Genomic DNA, 25,002 nt, shown 5'->3' on the forward strand with positions numbered 1-25,002 from the left:
GAACCCTTGTGACACAAGAGTTCAATATTTAAGGCAACCGGGCAGACCGGCAGGAAGCGGTCAGAGGCTCAAAGAGCCTGTGCCTGAAATCCAACACAAGCAAAGGCAGACTCCTGAGAAGGAGCCAGGAGGTGGGCCGTGCATACGCTGACCTCACTCCACTCCTCCAGGGGTTTGGGCCTGGGGTCTCACCTCAGCCACAGAGGTCCACTTACCTCATGTGTCTAAGGTCTCTAAAACCTAGACAGTAGCCGGCGCCGTAGCTCAACAGGCTAATCCTCCGCCTAGCAGCGCCAGCACACCGGGTTCAAGTCCCGGTTGGGGCGCCGGATTCTGTCCCAGTTGCCCCTCTTCCAGGCCAGCTCTCTGCTATGGCCCGGGAAGGCAGTGGAGGATGGCTCAAGTGCTTGGACCCTGCACCCGCATGGGAGACCAGGAGAAGCACCTGGCTCCTGGCTTTGGATCAGCGCGGTGCGCCGGCCGCAGCGGCCATTGGAGGGTGAACCAACAGCAAAAAGGAAGACCTTTCTGTCTCTCTCTCTCTCACTATCCACTCTGCCTGTCCAAAAAAAAAAAAAAAAAAAAAAAAAGAAAGAAAGAAAGAAAAAAGAAAAAAAGGGTTTATCTTCCAGCATTTGACATTACTGGAAATGTGTCTCACTGCCAAGATCCCTTTTATAGCCATAGCACAGATGAAGACAGAAACAAAACAAAAAACAAAAAACCCCAAAGAACATTCTACTTCCAGGACAAGTGAGCTACTTTAGTAAAGCTGGTTATTAAAGTGAGGACATCCTGTCAGCATGATCAAGAGATTTTTGCTGTAAAATTCTGGGTGCTTATATCACGTTAAGTGGAAAGTCTGTTAGAAAGCTATTCTTGAGGCTAGTATTTGGCAGAGCGGTTAAGTTGCTGTTTGGGACTCCTGCATCACACATCAGAGTCCTGGCTGCTCCTCTTCCAAGCCAGCTTCCTGCTGAGGTGCACCCTTGGAGGCAGCAGGTGATGACTCAAGTAGCTGGGCTCCTCCTACCTAGATGGGAGACTTGGATTGAGCTCTAGGCTCCTGGCCCGCCCGAGGCTGTTGTAGGCATTTGGGCAATGAACCACCAGATGCAAGCTTTCACTCTCTCTCTGTCTCAAATAAAATGAATTTCAAAAATAAATAAAAGTCAACTAGAACCTTCTACATTGTTGGTGGGGATATAAAATAGTATAGCTGTTATGAAAATCAGTACGGGGGCTGGTGCTATGGCATAGCAGCTAAAGCTGCCACCTGGTGTGCCGGCATCCCATACTGGTGCTAGTTTAAGTCCCGGCTGCTCCACTTCCGATCCAGCTCTCTGCTATGGCCTGGGAATGCAGTAGAAGATGGCCCAAGTCCTTGGGTCTCTGTACCCATGTGGGAGACCCAGAAGAAACTCCTGGCTCCTGGCTTCGGATTGGAGCAACTTTGGCTGTTGCAGCCATCTGGGGAGTGAACCAGCAGATGGAAGACTTCTCTCTCTCTCTCTGCCTCTGCCTCTCTGTAACTCTGCCTTTCAAATAAATAAATAAATAAATAAATCTTATTTTAAAAAAGCAGTTATGATGGTTCTTCAACAAATTAAAAACAGAAATATCAAATGATCTATCAAATTTATTTCTGGATATATATAGCCAAAGGAACTTAAGTAGGGTCTCAAAAATATTTCTACACTCATGTTCACAGCAGAATAACAGTGTTAGACACAAGAACCAATATGTAGAAGCAATACAAACAAACAGAAAACCAAAACGTGGTATACAATGGAATACTATTCAGTCTTCAAAAGGAGGGTAATCCTGACACCTGCTACAACAGGCATGAACTCTGAGGACACTAAGCTGTCGAGTAAACCAGTCACATGGTGTATGAGTCCACTTCTGTGTGGCATCTAAAGGAGCCCAATTCAGAGACCTAAAGCAGAATGGTTGCTTCCAGAGCTGGGGAGGGGTACACAGGAAGTTCCTGGTTAATGGGAACAGAATTTCAGTTTTGCAAGAGAAAGAGAGCTCTGAAGATCAGCTGCACATGCACAGGACTAGAATGGCAGATCGTGTGTGTGTGTGTGTGTGTGTTGGACCGTCGGAAAGGAAGCCGGTGTCCCTCTACTCACCATGGCATCCATGAAAGGGAAGGCCGCGAGGTACAGGAAGGCCCTTCTCGTTTTGCTCCCCACGGACTCGTCCACATGGTGCAGTTTGTTGATGATGTAGTAGCCGAGGTCGCTGTAAGCTGTGAGGGTCGAACACATGCAGCGCAGTTTTTAGAAAAAGAAACCTTGGCATTTTTTTTATCTCCAAAGTTGAAAGCCAGTTAAAAATGTCATATTTTCTTGTTGTATAAAAAATCAGAAAATTTAGATAAGCAAATAATGGAAAAGCACGTACAATCTTACCCCTTTCCCTAGAGAAGATCTTGGCTGAAGCTCTGGGTTCCAGTAGCCCAGTCACATTATGCATGTATTTTCACATGAAAATGAGATTATTTTACATAAGAGATCTTCAAAGAGTTCATGGAGAATTCGTATTATGAAAAAGCTACATGGATTTTTGCATCAAAATAAACTTGTTATTCATTTTTCCACAAACTTTTTGAAATAGCCTTGTATATAAATATTTGCCAAGATGTGCCTGTGCAGTGTAATTCATCTGATCCCCTTTAGTGAGCGGAATTCCTTTTTGCAGCTTCCCTTAGCATCGACTTACTCAGTCGCTTGGGTTGCACATTTGGGTGGCTTCTATCATTTTGAAAAAAGGAAAGAATGCACAGTGGGTGGGCCTAAAGCCAAAGGTTTACACATGTTCTTGAGTGTTTACTAAAAGAAAATTCCATGATGCCAACATGCCTTTTCAAGAAAACACTTGCTAGTCCTTTTCATTTTGGGGGAAGAGGATGGTAACTCTGGGTATAGTCCTGAGTGCCAGAAAATGACATCAAGGCAGTGTTGTTTTTTTTTTTTTTTAATATTTAATTTATTTATTTGAAAGTCAGAGTTAAAGAGAGAGAAAGCTTCCATCTGCTCGTTCACTCTCCAGTGAACCACTGCCTGGCTGGGCTAGGCCGAAAAACCTGGGAGCCTGGAACTCCATCTGGGTCTCCCACACGGGTGGAAGGGGTCCAAGTACTTGGGCCAAGTTCCGCTGCTTTCCCAGGCGCATTAGCAGGGAGCTGTTTGGGAACTGCAGCCGTCTGGACTCGAGCTGTGCTCATGTGGGATACTGGTGTCACAAGTGGTGGTTTAACCCACTGCGTCACAAGGCCAGCCCCCAGGCGATGCTTTCAAAGTCAGAATTCCTTCCCAACCTGATTGGACCACACTCAGCCAGTATAGATTGTGCAACTGGGTGCAACATGCCAGATAGACGCGAGAGAGGAAAAAGATCTTCCTGATAGTTCAGGCAAAATGCGAGTTGTTACAAAACCATGCATAGATTTCAAACATTTTCTTTTGCACCAAAATAAACTTGATGTTTTACTTCTGTTTTCCACGAAAATTTTGAAGTCCCCTTGTATGAGCTAGGCATTCTGACAAATATTAGCAAAGATTAGACAAAAACATTGAGCTGTTTTTACCTCACTGACATAGGTTTATATTAGAAATGAAAATAGTCATCTTCGTGTTTGCACGGTGTTTTTCAAGTCTAACAGCACATGTCCCTATGCCTTTCGTTTTCTTATAACTGTGGCCAACGACAGAGGCTGCTGTGGAGTCAGAATGGAGCTAGAGCAGAGGCAGCTTTGCTGCGTGGGCTAATAAAGACCCCTCCCATTTCAAAGTGTGAGGGGCAACTCATGACTGTATTGACTGGCAGAAACAAAGAATCCTGCAGCCATGATCAGGCCGCGTCCTGCCTTACGATACTGTTGGACAAGCGGAGTCTTGCGCTTAGTTCAGGGCAGTGAGCGCACAAATGGGACCCCAGGAAGGGCAGAGGTTCAGGTAAGTGACTTCCAGGGGCAGGCACCGGGGATGCTTCTGACTTCCAGAGAGCAGGGGGCAGGAAGGACGCTCCAGCTCCCCCCAGCCAAGGGGCAGAGGTGAGAAAACAGCTGCGAAGGTGAGCAAAGGCAGGCAGGCACAGGTGCCAGGTGGAGGGGAGTGGGGGGCATCAGAGCACCCAAGGAAGAAGAGGGCCTGACCCGGCAGAGAGAGAAGGGATGTTGGGGGATGGAACGGGTTAGGTGCGGACCATGAAGGCAGGAGGCTCAGAAGTCTTGCAAAGTGGATTAGAGGCGTCTCCACTTGACCTGGGAAAGATGGGTGGGGAAAGTGCCAGCCGGGTTAGCAGCAAAGACACGCACTGGCACACACCTAAGCCGACAGGGATGTCAATCACACACACACGGCCTCCCTGGGGAGCCAAGCCGCGGTCGCTCTGTCTTGGGGTTTATCCTTGTGCTGTTTATCTGCACACTTGCGTTCAGTCGGTCACCAGACGCTCACTGTGCAGGGACCTTCAAGGACTATCTTGGCCTCCCCACACCAAGGTGCCCCTGGGCAAAGGCCACTGGCCATGGGAAAGGCAGCCAGGCTGGGCGAACAGAGCAACACAAGTGCAGAAGCGTGGGCTGGCTATGAATAGCTCAGGAGCTGGAACATCCCGAGAAAGGTTACATTCCTTGCGGAATGCCGGCTGAGTGGCCTCGACAGCAGTGGCCGAAGCCAGAGGCCACAGAACTGCTGAAAGGCAGGGTGCTGGATGGCAATGCTGGGGGGCTCACTGATGTCCCCTCAAGATGCAGATGTTGACGTCCTGGTCCCCTGTGCCCTAGGAGGGGACCGTACCCCAGCACCAGGGTCTCTGCAGGTATCATTAGATAAGGCGAGGTCCAGTGGAGCAGGGGAGCTCCAACCCCATATGACTGGGGCCCTTAGATAAACAGAGACACAGGTGCACAGGGGGACGCTGCGGGAAGAGGGCAGAGGGCACGGTGATGCCTCTCCAAGCCAGGGAGCACCGAAGAGGGCTGCAAAGCCCCAGACGCGAGGGGAGAGGCCTGGGACAGCTCCTCCCTCACAGCCTCTGAAGAAATCCAGCCCACTGACACCCTGATCCCCGCCTTGTAGCCTCCAGCACTGACGCAACACACTTTGTTGTGCAAGACGCCCAGGCCGTGGTAGTCGTGCGACTTATTCTCAGCCAACGCCTGGGCCAGGAGCTGCTCCTGCCGAGGACACCGTGGCTGCCTCGGCTTGCGGAATGTACTCTGTGATGTTTACACAACCATGCATTCACCTGCTGCCGACACATCTCCTGGAAGGTGCCCACTGCTGCGTGGCCCTGGCTGCGCTGTATCAGACAGCCCGGAGAACAGACACAGCTGGCTTCTGAGACAGGGAGATGGAATCAGCCCCCTGCTGGAGTCTGGGGTGGTGGTGAGAGGTGACTGGACATGTGCATTTGGGCGGTGGCAGCAGGGCGTGCGGTTAGCACCTGTTGCCCGGGAATCCAGGAACCAGTAGGAGTTGGCTGCCCTCTGCCCTGTAACTTCACCTGCTGAATAGCAGATTCTAACAAGAGCACCAAAAGCCGGGCTTCTACATAAACCCTTGTAGTCCCGTGTGTCGTCGTCCCCCCCCCCCCCCCCCCCCCCCCCCCGTCTGCAGCACAGCAGGGGGCTCTCACTCCCCTGACAGCGTCGGGGCAGGGGTGACTCTTTCTTGCTGTTCACAGCATGTGGGGCAGGCTCAGCTGTTCTCTGGGCGCAAGGCTGCTTTTGCTTCTTTTTTTTTTTATAATTTTTAATTTAAATTTTTTGATTGGCTTTATAATAACTGTGTATTTAGGGGGTGCTAGGTGATGCGTTGGGAATAATGCTACAGTTAGGAGAAATGAGGTTTGCGTTCTCTTGCACAGTAGGGGGACACCAGGTAACCAGAATGCATTGTGCATTTCACCAGAGCTGGAAAGGGGATTTGGAGTGTTATCACCACGAAGAAACGATCAACGTTAAGGAGACAGATTCGCTTCTTTGTACTTCTATTCATTTTAGTCTCTGTCAGCTACTACAGCAAAGATTTGCAAGCCAAGGAGAGGAACACTTGCTCCCTGATTTTCTCAACTCCTGCCCTACCTGGTAGAGAAGTCAGATTGTCAGCTGCCAAGGTTGTTTTCACCGTGGGATCTGTGTAGTAAAATTCCCAGCCACCGTTCTAGTCCAGCCTTTCCTGCCCCCAACTCCCTCCTCCCATGGCCTGGAGCTATTTCCAGCCAGAGCTGTTGACTGGGGGCAATTTGTTTGAAGCATGTTGCTCGCAGTGGGTAATTACCAGGCCAGCTGCCTTGGCAACATTTAGTAACCTTCAACTTGTAGAGGCTGCCTTGATAAGCCTGTCCTGACACTGTGTGTCTTCCTCAAGAAGAGCAGAACACTGTCACCCAGAATTTAACAAGTCTACCAACAGACGTAACACAAACAGACAGACTTCATGACGCCCGGACAGCACGAGGACATGGACATGGCCCATGCACAGGTACACAGCTGTGATCCCACCCGAACAACGAGCAGCAGCCGCAGCCAGCCAGGCTGACGGGCCTCTCCTGCAGCCAGTGGCTCTCAAACCTGTTCATGCAGTTGTTACTCACACTTGCTGCAAACCAGGAAAGACAAGTGCTAGTCACCACAGGTCTCCACCCAGGTAGCTTCCCACCAGGGCGAGGGCCTCCTCCACCCAGCTCAGGCACAGCACACATATTCCTAGGAGGCAAATTCTGAAACCTCACCCTAATTCACACTCCTCAACATTCAGATGTTCCACAAAGGCTGTTCATTAACCCACCGGGTCCTGTTTGCAAGGCTTTTCTGGGGCGGGTCATCTCATCCCCTGTGTTCCTAATGTATTGTCTTCAAAGTGTGTGTGTGTGTGTGTGTATGCGCTAGACAGGCCACACTTAAATCACAGATACATGCTAAGTGTGTTGCAGGTGAGAGGCACTGGGCCAGCGAGCCCAGCTGTGGAGGGGATGGCTTCCTGTGCGACAGCTGCGACACCAGTGCAGGATACAGCACTGTCTGCAAAGTATGTGCTTGGGAGGTGCAGGCATTGCTGAGGCCTGAGAGAGGGGTCCCATGCCTGCGTGTAACATGAGTGACGGAAACGGGAGGTTATAGCGCGGAGCAGAAGTTGCGCCTGGTGCCAAGGCACGGGACTGCTTCTCTAGCGAACGTGTCTTGGTCATGGCTCCATTTCAGGATCTAGCCCGTGTTTACCACGTGCAGGCTGAGCATCCCTACTCTGAAAACTCAAAATCCGAAATGGGACAAGCCCTGAGCTTTCTGAGCACCAGCACGACGGCACAAGTGGAAACAATTTTTTTTTTTTTTTTGACAGGCAGAGTGGACAGTGAGAGAGAGAGAGAGAGAGAGAAAGGTCTTCCTTTTTCCATTGGTTCACCCCTCAATGGTCGATGCGGCCGGCACACCACACTGATCCAAAACCAGGAGCCAGGTGCTTCTCCTGGTCTCCCATGGAGTGCAGGGCCCAAGCACTTGGGCCATCCTCCACTGCACTCCCGGGCCACAGCAGAGAGCTGGCCTGGAAGAGGGGCAACCGGGACAGAATCCGGTGCCCCGACCAGGACTAGAACCTGGTGTGCCAGCACCGCAGGCAGAGGATTAACCTATTGAGCTACGGCACCGGCCACAAGTGGAAACTTCCACATCTGTCCCCACCTGATGGACCACAGTGAAAACATAGGTGCCGCTAAAAATATTACACAAAATTACCTTTGGGCCATGTGTCTAGGTGTCCATGAAACATTAATGAATGATGTGGGTCCTGTCCCTAAGACATACATCACACATCTAAGCAAATATTCCCAAGTCGAAAAAGAAATCTTAAACATTTCTGTCCTAAGCCTTTTAGATAAAGAACACTAATCCTGGAGTATGTGTTCCATAAATGTTGACTGAATAAATGCAAAAATCTATTATTTCCCCCAAAGAAGTGACTGGGTAGACTGACAGCAAAAATGTCCCCAACTGTCCCCTCCTCCTCACAGCCCCTTCTTTGTGATGTGTTTCTGCGGCTCCTCTTCCCTACCCTGGACTCCGGCTGGCCTGTCACTCCTTCTGGTGAGCAGCACGCAGCAGGGGCCATGGTGAACCCCTTCCAGTTCTTGGCATCAGGAGGCCTGCGTATCTCCTTGTCTTCTTCCTTGAAGTCTGGCTCCAGCCAACTAAGGAGGTGCAGGTGAGCCTGGCTGAGCAGGAGAGACTGTGGAGAGCTCAGGTGCCCGGCAGAGCCCCCGGCCCAGCTTGCGGCCAGCACCCGGCTCCCTCCAGGGAGCCCCCCACCCACAAGCCAGCCTTGATCAGCAGAGCCATCTCATGGCCCTCAGCTGACCACAGAGGCAGAGCCTTGCCAAGCCCAAAAGAACCACCCAGTTGACCCACAGTGTGGTGAACCAAATTAAATACTTATGTTTTGAGCCACTAAGTACCGGTGTGGTTTTTTATTTTACATAACAAATTGTGAAACTCTCCTGAAATGGGCTATTCATTCCTACCACCCTGGTTGGTTTAAATTATGTCAAGTTGCATCCAGTCACCCTGTACAGAGCTCTTTTATATCCTGTGAATAATGGAAAAGTTTGAAAAGACTGGCAAACAGAACCAATGTAGAAATCACTTCAACGAGGAGCAGAGGCACCTGCAAAAGTTGTGTTCCCCGAGTTGTGCTGACTGTCCAGGCTGCTTCTGAACATGAGAGAGGCCTCACAACTCCCTGCTGAAAATACACGTGTAAATAAAGCCCAAACCCACAGCAACGCTGTCTACGTCTCCGTCAATCAGGAGGGCAGGCGATGCCAGTTTCCATGAGGGTGCAATGAAGCTGGACCCAAATGAAGCCAAATCCAAGGTCAGCAAGTTTTGCTCTTTCACAGATGCAGTCAAGCCGGGGACAAGCGAACACCTGCTCTGTGGCCACGGCCTGTGGGGTGGCACACTGTGTGCTCTGCAGTTTTTATAAAGGGGCCTCGTGGATGAATCCAGAAGTCACGGCTACACCTAAGCTCGAAAAGTCGCCTACTGGTAGCTGCCCAAGAAGGCCGAGGAATGGCCCCTTCAGTTCAGATCTGGAGCCAGGCTATGGGTGTTCAGAGAGGAGACAGTGATGGTGGGGAGAGGGAATCTTCTAGCCTTCAATCTGTCGATCCAACACACCTGCGGGGTTAGGGTTGCTAACCCTTGCGAAGTGCCTGTGGAGTCCACACCAGCTTGTCTGGGGAGACCCAACCCCAGGTCCTAAAAGAGGGAAGAATGCCTCACTCACCATCGGGTCCAGAAAGAAGAAGAAAAGAAACCCAGGGAAAAAGAACTTCTTAACTACAGCCAGTGTAGTGAGAATGAGCCAGCGGCAGGACCTCCTTGCCCTGGGACACGCACAACTGCTAACACGAAGCTGCAGAGAGCTGCAGTGCCCTCTGCCCTGGGCCTGTTTCCATGTCTCACTGCGCCCCGTTGATGCACACACAGGGCATGGTGTTGGTGGAAGGAGCTGCATCCGCGGCTTATTTTTCACAGCTGCAGATGGCCACATCTGAAATTGCTTCTCAGTGACAACTGTCCAGGGAGTGGCAGATTCTCTGCAAATACTGCAAAGTATGGGGAGTCGAGGGTCAAAAACTGGGGAAAAACCCAAGCCAGCGATCACTCTGGGAACCAGGATTTCCCCAGGGCCTGGAAGCCTCATGCAACAGCCAAGGCACTCGTCACAGGCGAGGAGACGATGCAGTGGTAAAAGACAGCTAATGTTATTAAGAAGCAAACAGGTGGAATATGTAGAACCTCTGCAGTTAAAGCTGTGTTAACCATACATAAGCACTAATAAATCTGCCTCATCCAGTAGGGTTGTCCCTGAGGCGTCACAAACAAGGCCCGCCTGTGTCAAAGGGTCTCCCAGGGACTCTGCCCCACACAGCCTAGCGCACTGCTGCGCTGCTCTGCCTGTGGTTTCCCTCTGTGCTGGACTCTCCCGGCCCCCCTGCCCTCCTCCTATTCCTCCCCACCTTCCTTTTGGCTTCCCATGTGGTCAGCTGAGCTCTTCCTAGTCTCAGGCTCCAAACCTCCTCCACCTGGTGACCTGTCCCTGTCCCCAGCACGTGGCAGCCACCCTAGCCCCCGGGACATGCAGCCCTGGACTCCTCCCAGCCGCATTCCCGCTCTCTTCTGGTGTCTGCTCACCATCACAGAGCTCTCGAGGACAGGGCAGGCTCTGACCTCAGGGCACCTGCTGCTGAGGCACTGTGTAGAAGTGGGACAGGACCACATTAAAATGCACGGAAATGAAGGCAGTTGCTATTTCTTCTTCATCTTGGGAAGAATGACTTAAGGCAAAAGAGCTCCAAACATTCAAAGCAGGAAGATGAGCTCTATTAACACCACTGGTGTCTCACTTTAGACTCACGTTTGTATTATCGTCATTACCTGAGAAATGGGTGGATTTGGCCAGTGTTTAAGAAACTAAAAAAACCCATTTTTTTGCATATGTGTTAAATATATAGAGGGTGTCATGCTAGGAAAAGTAATATTTTCAAGAATAAAACAGGATGGGTGCTTGGTGCGGCAGTTAGGATACTGTTTGGGATGCCTGAGTCTCATATGTAACTACCTGGTTTGAGTCCTGTATCTTTTGCCTCTGATCTAACTTCCTGCTAATGGGAAGCGAGATCCTGGGAAGGCAGTGGTAAATGGGCCTTTGTCACCCAAGTAGGAGACCAGCACAGAGTTCCTGGCTCCTAGCTTCAGCTTGGCCCAGACCTGGCTGGGGAGTGAACCAGCAGACGGAAGATCTCTCTCTCTCTCTCTCATATATATATATATATATATATATATATATCCCTCTGTTGCTCTGCCTTTCAAATAAATAAATCTTAAAAAAATCATATCTAATGCTAGACAGAATTAACAGTAATGTAATACTCAAGAATATGAATTTAGAGCACAGAGTAAAATTCTTGCTTTTAATTTATAGCAAAGATAAGGGGCAAATGAGTACAGGTTGTGCTCAGATACAACTCAAGAGTTCAGAGCTGGTTAAAAAATGACCCAGGGTCCAGCACTGTGGCATAGCAGGTGGAGCTGCCACCTGTGGTACCTGCATCCCTTATGGGTACCGATCTGAGTCCTGGCTGCTCCACTTTTGATTCCGCTTTTTACTATAGCCTGGGAAAGCAGTAGGAGATGGCCCAAGTCCTTGGGCACCTGTACCCATGTGGAAGACCCAGAGGAAGCTCCTGGCTCCTGGCTTCAGATTGGTGTAGCTCCAGCCTTTGCGGCCATCTGGGGAGTGAATCAGCAGATGGAAGACCTCTCTCTCTCTCTCTCTGCTTCTGCCTCTCTGTACCTCTGTCTTTCAAATAAACAAATAAATCTTAAAAAATAAAAAAGACTCAGTCCATGAGGCCCCTCAGTGCCAATCCCCAAAATAATCTCTTTCTGCTCTATGTGCTCGCGTGCACCGACATAAATGCCACCGAAAAGTCACAACTTGATAGAAAGTCTGAAGTTCATTAAGGTGACAGGAAATAGCACTAGCTTTTCCTGAACAAAAGAACATAGAAAAATTAAAGTCACACTTAGATTCCTCTGCTTCATACTCCCACAGCATGAATTAAGCCTGGTGTCTTTGTAATACGTGGTCTCTCGTTACTCTCCGTGGGCTCCACTCGGGGGCTGTTCACATGGGACTCTATGCTCATTCTAGTATCAGCCCAGGCGAAGACAATTAGGAAGACCACCTGAGATTTCGGATATGGCTGCTTAAGTCAAATATATTGGAGCGCTTGCTTCTTTGTTGTATCTGTCAATGTTCTCTGTCACAAGCGCAGTTACCCCAGAGAACTGTAAGCGGCTGTCGTGGGCATCACTAGGAGGTGAAAATGGGCGGAAGTGAGTAATGCAGGAGACAGGAGGCAGAAGCTGACACTGGGAGGGACGTGGAGGAGGGAGCCGTGGGGGACGCTGAGAGAGCAACATCCTATGGGCCAGCATGGAGCTTGTGCTGGAGGTTATGGGAAACAAGAATGGGCAGCATCTGGGTAAGGTAACTCACAGATCCCCAGGAAAGGAGGGAAGGAGGGAGGAGAGCAGAGACACGGGATGCAGCAGACAGTAAGAGAGCAGCGGGCAGCGGGACAGAGGCTAATGACAGCGTGGGGGGATCCTTAACACCGGAGTGTACAAAAGAACTTCTTATACACTCTCAGCATTTGAAGAAGACATTTCCTTAATGCAAGGAATAATGACTGCACAAATGTCAAATGTGATCAAAAACAACTATTCGTGTATCTGGATGCTGAACCTCTTTTGGTTTAGGTCTAAGACTTCATGATTCCACTTTAAACTTGAAAAGCTTTGATTGGATTTGAAAAATGACGCTGATTTTGTTCCAGTGACCACGGCTTCTCACAACAATTTGAGGAACACGATGCCTTGCACTTGTCCTCCACTGTTGTTAACAGCTTGGAAGTATCTGTTAGTTCCAAAGTTTCATCCAGCCGTGGCCAGAATGGGGAATGTTAGATTTATCTGGCAGTCTAAGTAAAAAGACTAGTTGCAAAAGGGAGCAAATTTACCCATTTAGATAATTCCCTTAATTAAAAAAAAAAGTATGGAATGTTCTCAATCCCTCTGCTGTCTTTGAACATGGCCCTTTTCAAATCTATCTGCGCATATGCTCTTCATGTTCATGTTCATGTTCATGGCTGGTGTTTGGGACATAGCCCGGGGGAGAGAAAGACATCCACTCTCCGCCTACCACCCCTGAAGCTCTGAGCCCCACATAGGCAGCTCACATCAACACTGCGCCTGCACACGTGGCCCATCAGCAGCCCTGCTCCCTTTCACATTGTTCTCAGCACAAAACTCTACGCCACATTAAAAGGGGAAACCACAAAGCCCTCACACTATTTACTTGCAGACTGAAAATGAAGTGAGCAAACATTTGCTGCCACTGGAGTATGGTCAGTGGCTTAGGTTAATCTTCTGGCTCTTTTATTCACCACTGGCATTCACGCTTCTCACACAACTGGCAACAGTTTTAAGGTACACAATAGGTTTATTCAGTGTCTTTCATGCAACTGGCTTCAGGGGATGTGCCACTCAATTATTATGCCAGGTAAGCAAAGCTGCTTCTAAGCCAGAGGTTCTGACACCATGCCCTGGGGACTGTGTCACCACCACAAAGGCAGCCCAGCTAGAATGAGCTTTATGAGGTCTCGGTTAACCTGCAGGCCACTCACAACTTGCTGGTTTCCTGGAAAAGTTAGGCCAAGAGTGACAAGTCTTGTCCTTGAATAACATAACATGATGAAGCCCTAGAACAAATTAATTTTAATGAACAAAATAATGTCATTTGTTGTCACCACTGATAAGTATTAATTCTAAATAACCATTCTATTTTTATTCTTAAGATTAAATAAGGGGTGGGCATTTAGCCTATAGGTTAAGATGCCTGTGTCCCACGTGGGAGTTCCTGGGTGCTGGTCCTGGTTCTGCTCTTGATTCCAGCTTCTGGCTACTGCACAGCTTGAGAGGTAGGAGGTGACGGCTTAGGTGGATGAGTCCCTGTCACCCGTGTGCCTTGAACTGAGTTCCCAGCTCACCCTGAAGCAGGCTGTTATAGGCTTTGGGGGAGTGAACCATGGATGGGAACTCTGTCTCTCTGCCTCTCAAATAAATAAAATTTTGAAAAGTACTACATAAGATCATACCAGAATGCATGCACGTCACTAATAAAAGCACACGGTGTTTGCTAACCTGAAGGAGAGCAATTCCTTGGTACCACTGCCTGTCAACGAGAGCACTCGCTCTTTGATCCTGGGCCCCAGAGACACACATCTACAGCTCTCCAGAAAAACCACATTTTATGTTTTTGAGCTGGGAACATAAACTTCCTTCCTTCTAGCCCCTGAAATTCTCAAGAGAAATACTTGATAATCATGAGAGAAATCACTTGTTCCAGTAAATCTGTGGATATTTAAAAAATATTTGAAAAATGAATTTGATATTTCCTGGAAAAATGAAATAAAAAGCTCATTTTGGTACAAAAAGTTTTTTGAAAGCCATGCCTATGAAAGGTCTTCAAAAAGGTCATGTACAATACATACTATGAAAAAAAAAATCCATATATTTTCAAAATATTTTTGCACTGAAATAAACTCATCTGACAATTCCATGCTCAACAATTACATCAATGAAAAGGAGCAGAGCTGAGAGTAGCCAGATGCTCACGCGGCACCGGGAGCCTTACCTATCAGGGTGTGAAAGACGGCGGCGATGGCGCCGGCCACCACCATGCACAGGACAGCTTTGGTCCTGTCCCGCTTGCTGTTCACAAACACCAGGCCCACGTTTTTGAAGTCACTCATGGGACCCGTGAAGAACTTCATCAGCGAGTAGGCCAGCCCGTAGCTGGCCAGCATCTCCACAGCATCCTCTTTGACAGCCGCGATGCCCCGGTTCAAGGCCTGTGAGGGAGAAGACAGCCGCAGTCAGAAACAGCGCCTCGGCTCCGGGACCGCACTGCCAGCACCAGACGCCGTAGCCCAGGTTCCTGCAGACACGGGACCAGCAGCTCGCAGGGCAGACCTCACTGCAGTTCCATCCACGTGAACTTCACCTTGAGTATCTCTAGGGGGTAGGGAGGATACACCGGTCCACTGGGATTAAAATGATAGGGGAAAAAAAAAAAAACACAACAAGCATTTTATGTTAATATCAGAAAATAATTCTAGGAAGTTCTGGTTAAAAGCTACTTGATTTTTAAAAAAAAAAAAAAACCTAACATAAGTTAATTTGTAGATTGAATCTAATGACAGCAACAGGCATTCTGGAAATGAGTCACCCAGTTTCGTTTGGGTGGGTGATGGCTTCTTGAAGGAAGGTGTGCATCTTTGTGCTTGTGTGCATATCTTAAACTCTGCACCGCTGTTGGTATGTAGCCTTCCTAGCACGGAGTAAGTTCTGAGCTACGGAAAATGGTAGAGGAAGAATTTACTATATCACCAGTGGAGACTGTACACCTGATTTTCACTGTAGGTTAACTGGAGCTCTGTAGCAGACTAACAGGAAAGGGCACCATCAGACTACACACAGCGTTTCTGTACAATGCCTGCTCAGGGAGATGTGTTCACAGAATACCTGGGCCGCTTTCGACACCCTCCTCGGGACAGTCTCTCGGGCACAGGAGCCCTGAAGGGACGGCATCTCCAAACTTTCCCACCAAGGAGACGAGTCACAGCCGAGGGAGCAGGGGTGTGTGTCCAAAACTCTCTAGAATATCACCTCCACCCCCAAAACGGGCCACTAAGCGGGAAAGTCAGCTTTTGGTAGATATTTATTTAACATAGATTTCATGGACTGGAGCAGTTTTAGGTTCACAGGAAAACTGAGAAGAAAGAGCTCCCACAGACTCTGCCCCCCCCAGCCACGCCCACTGTCACCGTCCCACACCAGAGTGGTGTGTTTACTACAACCGATGAACCGGCACTGACACACTGCGCTCACTCCGAGCCCACGGCTTGTGTCAGGGCTTGCTCCTGCTGCTGTGCACTCCAAGGGCTTTGACGCGTGTAGAATGACACGCATCCACCACCGTAGTCGGATTTCACAAAAATATGCTACAGTCATTTGTCATGTGTCACTCCTCCAGGAGAGACAGAATCCCATTCATAAAACCCAGAGACTCAGTCTGCTACGTTAACCCAAAGAAGAGGAAACATCTTTTTCCTGTCTAATTCCTATCTCTGTCAATCAAATTGCTCTGGATAATTTTCTCTACAAATACAGGGTTACAGCCATAGTCCAGGTTCTAGGTTGCTTAAACAACACAAAGTGAGGCAACAGGTGCTTGAAAGAGGAAAGGTACGGCCAGCTTACTAGGCTCACTAGGCTAATCCTTTGCCTGCAGCGCCGGCACCCTGGGTTCTAGTCCCGGCTGCTCCTCTTACAGTCCAGCTCTCTGCTGTAGCCCAGGAAGGCAGTGGAGTTTGGCCCAAATACTTGGGCTCTGCATCCACGTGGGAGACCAGGAGGAAGCACCTGGCTCCTGGCTTCAGATTGACACAGTGTGCCAGCCGTAGCGGCCATTTTGGGAGTGGACCAATGGAAGGAAGACCTTTTTCTCTGTCTCTAAAAAAAAAAAAAAAAAAAAAAAAAAAAAAAAGCAAGGCAGGGGAATGCTTCAGAACCTATGAAATGAGGACTCTCATGTTTCACTTGAGGTTATTCCTTGTTTTAATGGCCCATATATGCTTTGGTCCATAAACACAACACACAGACTGTGTAAGCACAGGTAGAACTAATCAGCAAAACTCAAGCTCTTCAAATTCTTTGTTGCATTCTTCTTATGAAGAAACATTGTTGACCGGTAGAATGAAAGCTTGCAGAGCTGAAAATTCTTTGCAAAGCAATGTTAGGGGGAAAATGTTTACAGGAAAATACCCATATGTAAAAACGATTTTAGAAGGGCCAGCAGTGTGGCACAGTGGGTTAAGCCACTGTGTTCCATGCCAGTATCCCATACCAGAGCACCAGTTTGAGGACCAACTGCTCCATTTCAAATCAAGCTCCCTGCTAATGCACCTGGGAAGGCAGCAGAAGACGGCTTGAGTGCTTGGGCTCCTACCAACTATGCATGTGACCAGCATGGAGTTCTGGGCTCCTGGCTTAGACCTGGTCCAGATCTTGCTGTCACAGCCATTTGTGGGGTGAATCAGTGGATGGAGAATCTGTCTGTCTCCCACCCCTGTCCCCACACCCTGTTGCTCTGCCCTTTAAATAAGTAAATAAATATTTTTTAAAAGTTTTGGAAAAATCTGGAATAAAAATGTTTCAGACTTGTAGGAATTCATTATCATTCTTCTAAGTTGGTATCACATAAACTAATTTCTCACAATTGTTTCCAATTGTTTCTCTATTTCTCTTTTCTCCTTTTTTTCAATCTTCTTAGCTTCTGCAGGGAATGCCTGCCACGATGCCTCTTGACTGCACACCTACTGTACCCTTAAGAAAAGATGGAGAAGCTCCCTGGTGATAAACCCCGCGCTCAGCAGGCCTCCAGTCAGAGGGCTCCAGCTGTGTACCCAAACTCACTATCTGGTCATTCACCAAATTTCCTATGGACTTCAGCAGCGGACACAACTGATACCCCATCCAGACCCCAAGGGTGGGTACTACATCCATCCCCAACTGCTGGGAGTTGGCCACTAATGCTCACAGCTGTCCACTTTCTTAGGGCAAGGCACCCTCAGCCACTCTGGGTTGGTTCAACATATCTGACTCCAGGTCCCCAGCCCTCACCAGATCCCCATGCATCATAAAGCCAGTGACTGGCTGACCCAGTGTATAAAGGATGAGCTCCCCAGTGTCCACTGTGAGCCACTGCAATACAACTCATTCTCCAGAGTTCTCTAGGGCATGAGAGGCTAAGGGTAGGCAGCAGACTCCAGTGAGGATCAATCCTTGTTGATCAACCCTTGCTTAACCCTAGTCCACCACCCTATTCTGCTTCCTCCCTTTGGAAAACGTTTGCTCATTAAATCACAACACACAAAGATTCAAACACAGTCTTTCTTTTAGAGAACTCAAATTAGCTCCTAATTGCTGCTCAGACATGAAGAACCATATATGTTCTTGTTCTTTTTCTTTCCCCCTTCCTCAAACCTATGAGGATGACTTTTTACTTGTCTTTATTGTGCAAATGTGTTAAAATTTAAATGATATATATTACTGAACATACAGTACCAAAGCTCCTCACAGGAGCTTCTGCAGGACTAAATAATGCAGGATGAGCCTGTTTCTGTATCTTCTTGGCCAAGCTTTATATATATAATAATAACACAATATAATAAATATAGACAACAAGACATCACCCATGACTGAGGCATTCACTGCAAAGCTTTCTATTTTCCACCAATGGTTCCTTGACTTGAGTCTTAACGTCAGTGCAGAGGCAGGTGTGAAGGAAGAAGGGCACAGGTAATGATAGCTCTGTCAGTGAGACTGAGTGAGAAAGTTTCATTTAGCCCAACAATTACGGTAATTTGAGCAGAGTGCACTGGGTTCAGAGGCTTGCAGACTTGAGCTGGAATCTTCTTTTATCACTTAAGTGCTGAGTGGCTTGGGCAAGGTACTTATTCTCCCTGAAATAACCTAACCACTCTGAGCCTAGGCTATAGGTAGGTAGCATAGAGGCACCAAGCAGTGACTGGCTCAGGGAAGGCCCCGGAGCAAGGGGTTTTATTTTGTTTAACACTGTAACCCTCACTACCTTGTCACACTATAAGCACTCCAACATTTGCTAAATGGATGCCGAACTAGCTATTTCCTACCAAGAACTTTCAAGTACATACTGACTTCTATGAATTTTCAAGAAATCACAATGGTAAGATTTAGTTGGTTGTCAGATCTACCACTAATCCAATGTTTTCAATGACTATATTAAATGTAGACATTCTCTGAAAAACCAATCTTGATTGAAATGTAAGAAAAAAGCTTCATATTGAGGGTTTGTTCTACGTGCAGGCTATTAGCTCTAAATGGCTCCTATGTGTGACAATTATTTCCACTAATTTATTAACCTCTTAATTTCATGACTTTCTTTTGATACAAGAAATATTAAGTCACTATGTAGCCAATCAATCAGCTTATTTTCATACCTTTAAACTGTTTAACAGGAATTTAATACATTACAGTCTCAGGGTCACAGCATGTTACTAACACACAATTCTCATGAACACAAAGAGAACAGATTCAACGTAGTTCATGGATTCAATTCTAAGAATATTCACTTCCCTCTGGTCTTTAATCCCCTCCTTTTAAGATCCTCTCTCCATATATTAACTGCCATAAATAAGAGAAAACATGCTATTTTTCTTGTGGGGTCTCATTTATTTTACTTAGCATAACTATGTCCAGTTGCACCCATTTTGTTGCAAACATCAGGGTTTCATTTATTATAATGGCTACGAAATATTCTTTAGTCAGTCATCAGATAATACTTGTAAACTTTTCCTTCCTACCCAGCCACTGATAAGATAATTTTGCTTGGGCTTGGAAGTTCATTTGCACACTTAACTTTTCAGTCTTCCTGGAATAGCCGGTGAACTATGAATTTCCTCCTGATAGTTTATTTCATCAAAACCATTCATTGAGTAAAGCACCCACGACCCATTTCTTTGTGAGGTCTTCTTACCACCCATTGGGTTCTCATCCATGTATGTCCTTCTATCGCTGACTGCTTCCCCTGTCTCAGTTTGCTCTCGTTTTTCTTCATGGTATGTCTGCTCCCTGACATTGTAGCATAGACTAACCATAATTTGTCTCATTATCATATCATCTACCTGCATAAAAGCTGCAGAGAGTGGAGCACTTCATTTCATTGCAACATCTCCAGACCAACGACACGGTAGGCTATCACATGACAGATGATAAAAAATTGGAAGAATGAAGAGAAATGCACACACACAATGTAGTCACTGCAACATGTACTGAAGAGAAAACATGTCAGTGAGTTGGGCCCTCCTTGAGGAGTTTATTTAGATGGACACGGCAACTCCTCTAAGGAAGTGGCATTGAGCTGAGGCCTGAAGAACAAGAACGAGCTGGCTAGGGGTCTGTGTTGTGATGCAGTGGATTAATCCACCATCTGCAGTGCCAGCATCCCATATAGGCACCAGTTCAAGTCCCAGCTGCTCCACGTCCAACCCAGCTCCCTGATGATCTGGGAGAGCGGCGGTGGATGGCCCAAGTCCTTGGGCCCCTGCACTCACGTGGCAGACCTGGAGGAAGCTCCTGCCTCTTGGCTTCAGCCAGGCTCAGCCCCAACCATTGCAGCCATTTGGGGGAGTAAAGCAAAGGATGGAGGATCTCTTTCTTTTTCTCTGTCTCTCCTCTCTCTCTGTCTCTCTAACTCTGATTTTCAAATAAATAAATTTTAAAAAATGCATCTGGGTGAAGGGCTGGGGGAAGGCCAAGGCCTGCCAGGAGGAACAGCAAGAGAGGCAGAGGGGAGAAGGTGGTGAGTCTGGGAAAGCAGGCAACGCTAAGGTTATTCCAGGTCACAGTGAAGAGCATGTGTCTTGTTCCAAGAGCAGTGGGAAGACATGAAAACACCTGGGCAGAGGTGGGACAGATGCTTATGCCAGCTTGGGTGGTGGAAGGGCCATGGGAGGATAGGGAAGACCCAGGCCACCGAGAGTTCTGCAGGAATCCAGCCCAGGGAACATGGTAGCTGGGACTGGGCAGAGCAGTGAGGACCAGGAGAAGCAGATTGGTGGCAAAACTTTTTTGAAGATAAAGGAAACTGATCTGGTGATGGACTGCATGTTGGCCACAAGGGAAAGGGAGAAACTGAGGATGATGGTTGAGTTTTTGGGTTGGAGGCACTGGCCAAATGGGACAGCTGAGATGAGAGACCAGGGGAGGAAAGACTTAGGAGGAAACAGCAAGGGCCCCCATTGGGAGCCTTTTCCTGGGTTTGTGATGCACAGTGGAACTTCTAGCTTCGTACATCTGGAGTCAGGAGAACAAGTGGAGCTTTGGAGACAGATTAGGAGGCCAACTGCCCAGACAGGATTGAAAGACAGAGGGCTCAAGGGCATCAACTAGAAAGGATATAGAGTGACCGGTGCTGTGGTACAGTGGGTAAAACTGCCATCTGCAGTGCCGGCATCCATATGGGCACCAGTTCGAGTCCTGGCTCCTCCACTTAGGATCCAGTTTTCTACCACGTCCTGGGAAAGCAGCAGAAGATGGCCCAAGTGCTTGGGCCCCTGCATCCATGTGGGAGATCTGGAAGAAGCTTCTGGCTCCTGCCTTCGGATCAGCCCAGCACCTGCCACTGCGGCCATTTGGGGAGTGAACCAGTAGATGGAAGACCTCTGTCTCTGCCTCTATAACTTTGACTCTCAAATAAATAAATAAATCTTTAAAGAAAAAAAAAAGAAGAAGAAAGGATATAGAAAGGAAGAGAGAGCCCAAGACTTGGCACCACAGCACTGAAGGAATAAATCTAAAAGGTGGGGATGCTCAAGCCTTCTCCGTCATCTTGCACTATGACCATTGCCAGCTGGGTCCTGTGCTCCCAGCATCGTCACCCTACACACAGCTGCGGTGCTGGCCCAGAACAGGAAGAGTTGCTGTAGCAACTACTGAGGAAAGGCAATGCTCTTGAAGTTTAGCTTAAAAAGTGTCTGGGATGGCTCCAGGACAAATCGGGTCCAAGGCATTCACAGTTGCAGAGGTTCACCTGCTGTTTAAAGGCAAGTTTCTAATCATTTGTGGGACTTCCCAAGTGCGGACACTTCACTGTCCCCAGGGGCCAGACCTAGCAGCACTGTACTGGCTGTAAACACACAGCCGCCCTTTCCCTTGGCCCATTTGTCACAGATGACACCGCACAGGGCTCTCCTCACACCCCAGCCACACAGCAACGCAGGGCATCCGACTTAAAAATGGATCTGGAAGTGGCCATTGGGCCTAGAGGTTAAGACATCACTTGGGGTGAGTGGGCTCAAGTCTGGGTTCCAGATCGGGTTCCTGACTCCAGCTTTCCTGCTAATGCAGACCCTTGGGGATGGCAAGCGATGGCTCAAAGGACGGGATTCCTGCCACCTGCATGTGAGACCCAGTCCAAGTTCCCAGCTGCGGCTCTTAGGCTGGAGCCCCTATAGCATTTGGGAGGGATTCAGCAGCTGGAGGCACACTCTTATCAAATGCTACTACTACTACTAACAACAATAACAAATGCATAAAAATATATCTGCCTTCAGAAAGCAGTGAGTGGATTACACAGGCTTTTGTGTCTCCCAGTATCTGCCAGGTTCATGGTGTTCTCTTGCCTGATTTTTTTTTTTTCTTACAGTAAGACTTCAAAACCACAGGATATTAAAAGTACGGATTAAAGCCTTCAGGGAAACGGTTACCTAACCCCACAGGCATGCACTGACCTTCTCAGTACGAAGTGTCAGATCTGTAAACCCAGAGATCTGCAGTGGTATCTGGAGACCAGAAACTCTCCACCTACAGCCTAAGATTCTGCAGGGCGGGGAGCACTGACTCACCCCCAACCCTGCTGACCATTTGGTGTCCATGAAAGCAACAAGTGTTCCATGCAAGTGGGGAAGGAGGCTGCACCCCTGGGGGCTTAGGCCCAGGCACTGACCACTCCTCCCTGGAGTAGGTCTAGGCCTGGGCTGCCCAGTCATCTCCAGTCTGGGAGACCCGAAAGGCACTGATGTGTAGATAATTTGGGGGTCTCAGTACAGAAGCTGAACCGATGACCCACAGGCAGGGCCACAGTGACAGAGTGATGAGCCAAGCAGACTCCTCTGGGGATAAGAATGCCGTCTCTCCTTCTGTCCTACAGCTTTGATCCCAGTGCTAAGGCCCTAGGCAAGAGCCTAGAGGTCCTGCTCCAATGAATAGCCCCCGCCTGTCTCCACTGCACTCCTCATATGGCCCAATTCCAGATAAAAGTCAAGTCCCTTCTGGCCCCCTTGTCTGTCACTGGACATTTTGTCACGTGGCTCACAATCTCTTTTATATTTCATCTCAGGGAAGTTACGATGGCTGCATGTTCAACCCATCTGAAACACTCAGTCTTTGACGCCCTCCATGCCAATGCCCTGTGTTCTGCTTCAGCTGCCTACTCTATGGTCACACTTCTGACCCCAGGCCTAGATTCCACCTCCTGAATGGCCATGAAAAGCCAGCCCTCTGCCCGCTGTCTCCTGCCATGTCTACTTTCCATTTCTCCCCCTCTGCTGCTTCTAAAATTCACTCACCTTGCTACTGTTAGGTACAGAATAGCTCAGGGGTCTGGCCTTTCGTACTCCTAGAAAAGAGGTGGACAAAGGAGCGGAGACCGACCTCAACAGAGACAGGTTGCTTTATTTGAAGCAAAGAGGTTGGCAACAGTCTGTTCTTGTGAGAACACCGGGTGTATTTAGAACCCAGGTTTTTACCTGGTTAGGAGGGAATTTGCCATTATCAGGGGTAGGGGTAGGAGGCGGCTAGTATTAGAGTACCGGGCTCTTTAAAGTCTCCTGGGAACTTCCCTCTTATCTGTTTCCTAGCCGCCCTGTGCAGCTTATCTGCTTTGTCATTTGCATTGCAAGCAGTTGAGAAGGGTCTGGTTAGGCACCAAGGATCTCCACAAAAGGGAGGAAGTGGGGTGGGGTGGCAGGGAGGAGGAAGAAAGGGAGGGGGAGAAAGGTGTGACCAGTCCTTTACTACTCTCTTGACCCCTGTGCCTTTCTCTAGGCTCCTCCTGTCTTCCCCTTCTTATTACTCCAGCCTACTTCTCAAGGTCATCACTATAACCAGGTCCTGCCAAGTACCCACAACTCAGCATTTGCAAAACTCTGATCTTGGGTTCATCTGTTTACCTAGTCCACTCTCTTCTATGTTTGCAGATTTCAACCCGGGATTTGTGAGCTGCTGGAACCAAGCACACAACACCATGGTCTGCAACCTCCGCGGGGCTCTGGCTGCTTAGTCATTCACGTCTGTCTTTCCCATTCCCTGCGCTCAGCAGCCTAGGCTGCCGTTCCCTCTGACTCAGCAATCTCATCTTACTTCATCTGGAAGACAGAATCGATGAGGCAGTAAGGCAATTTCTTGCTGCTTGTCTCCCTAAGACAACACAAGTCACTGTCCCAAACTCTCCCTCCCCTCTTCTCTCTGCCAGGGCACATCTGGGGCTGCCCAGCTGGGCACGTCGTCCTGTCTTCTCAGGAGCCCCGTTCAGGTTTGCTCGCTTTCTCTCCTGTCAGATGTCTGCTACCTGACTGGCTTCTTCCCGTCCCTGTTTGCACCTACCCAAGGCTCTTCCATCTTAAAAAAGAAACCCACTTTTGGCTTCATGCTTCCTCTAGTCCTTGCTGTCTCTCTCTCAACTCCCCTCCTCTGCACTCTGCAGCACCTAGCAAGGACCCAGCCATATTCAATCACTCACCAGAGTGTATGTGGTTCCGTTTATTTGCTTGTTCCTCCTAGACTGTTAACTCCTTGGGGTAAGGCTGGGCTAATCTGTCACCAGTTTTCCCATTATCTACTGGAATTTAATACACGAGCAGGTGACCATGTTAACCAAGATTTATAAGTTATGCCATTCACAAATGAAACTCTCCAACTGTAAATATCATTTTCTGGATGAAAATCCCAATTCTTGGTAGAACGTATGTACTTGAGATATGCAGAATGGTGACGGTAGCACTGTCTACCTCTTTGCAGTCTGATACTTTCTCAATAGACAGACAGAAGCCTCCCCTGCTGTGCCCACTCTGGGCACCAGTGGGCCGCTTGACTGCAGACACAGACACGAACAGAATGCTGTGCTGGGCCACGTGAGCAGCCTCTTAAGCTAAAGCAAAGATTTTCTTCTGACTCCTTTTTTCCCCCACTTCCTTTAGATGTCAACCAGGAAACAGAACAAACTGTTCTCTCTTGGAGTCAAATCCTGGAACAGAAGTTAGCTGCAGTAAGAAGAAAATCTGAAGGTTGGATCCAAAGGAGAAGTCTCTTAACAGATCCTGGAGGAGCTGAGAGAGCCCTGCCAAGAGCTGAGTGTGCCATAGACACACACAAGGGCTGGGATCTTCAGATTCCAAGCAGCAGGTGCTTGTAGGGGCAACCAGGCATTTAAGGGAGGTGGTGGCGCAACAGGGAAGTGCTGAGGTTCCAGGGGCCCTGATCTTGAAATTGACATTCCTGGCTACATGGTGAAAAATAATCCTGCTGCTCTTCTGGAAATAGCTTTCAAAATTCTCCTACAAAAAAGAATCAAGCTAGAAATCTGTATCACTCGCGAAGACAGCAAGAGATTATTCCCCGAAATGCTCAAAGCCTCCTCCCTTTTTTCAACTTTTAGTAAGACAGCTACTACCTTCACTGGCCTCATCCTGGATTAGAGAAACCACGGAGATCTAAGGGTAGGTAATGATTTTGTCTTGTGAGGAAACAGCTCA

At 48.4% G+C, this 25,002-nt stretch overlaps 1 protein-coding gene across 1 annotated transcript in view; it reads right to left on the bottom strand.

Annotated features, from left to right (window-relative positions):
* The window catches only part of ANKH (ANKH inorganic pyrophosphate transport regulator), a 141,064-nt gene that overhangs the window by 43,588 nt on the left and 72,474 nt on the right, over nucleotides 1–25,002 (bottom strand). The window contains exons 2-3 of the mRNA XM_062212593.1: nucleotides 14,283–14,499; nucleotides 2,139–2,257 (exon numbers count right to left, since the gene is read on the bottom strand). Of these exons, the coding sequence (XP_062068577.1) occupies nucleotides 2,139–2,257; nucleotides 14,283–14,499 (336 nt within the window). The remainder of the gene's footprint in view (nucleotides 1–2,138; nucleotides 2,258–14,282; nucleotides 14,500–25,002) is intronic.

The sequence above is a fragment of the Lepus europaeus genome, chromosome 15, assembly GCF_033115175.1.
Source record: "Lepus europaeus isolate LE1 chromosome 15, mLepTim1.pri, whole genome shotgun sequence".
Classification (NCBI taxonomy): domain Eukaryota; kingdom Metazoa; phylum Chordata; class Mammalia; order Lagomorpha; family Leporidae; genus Lepus; species Lepus europaeus.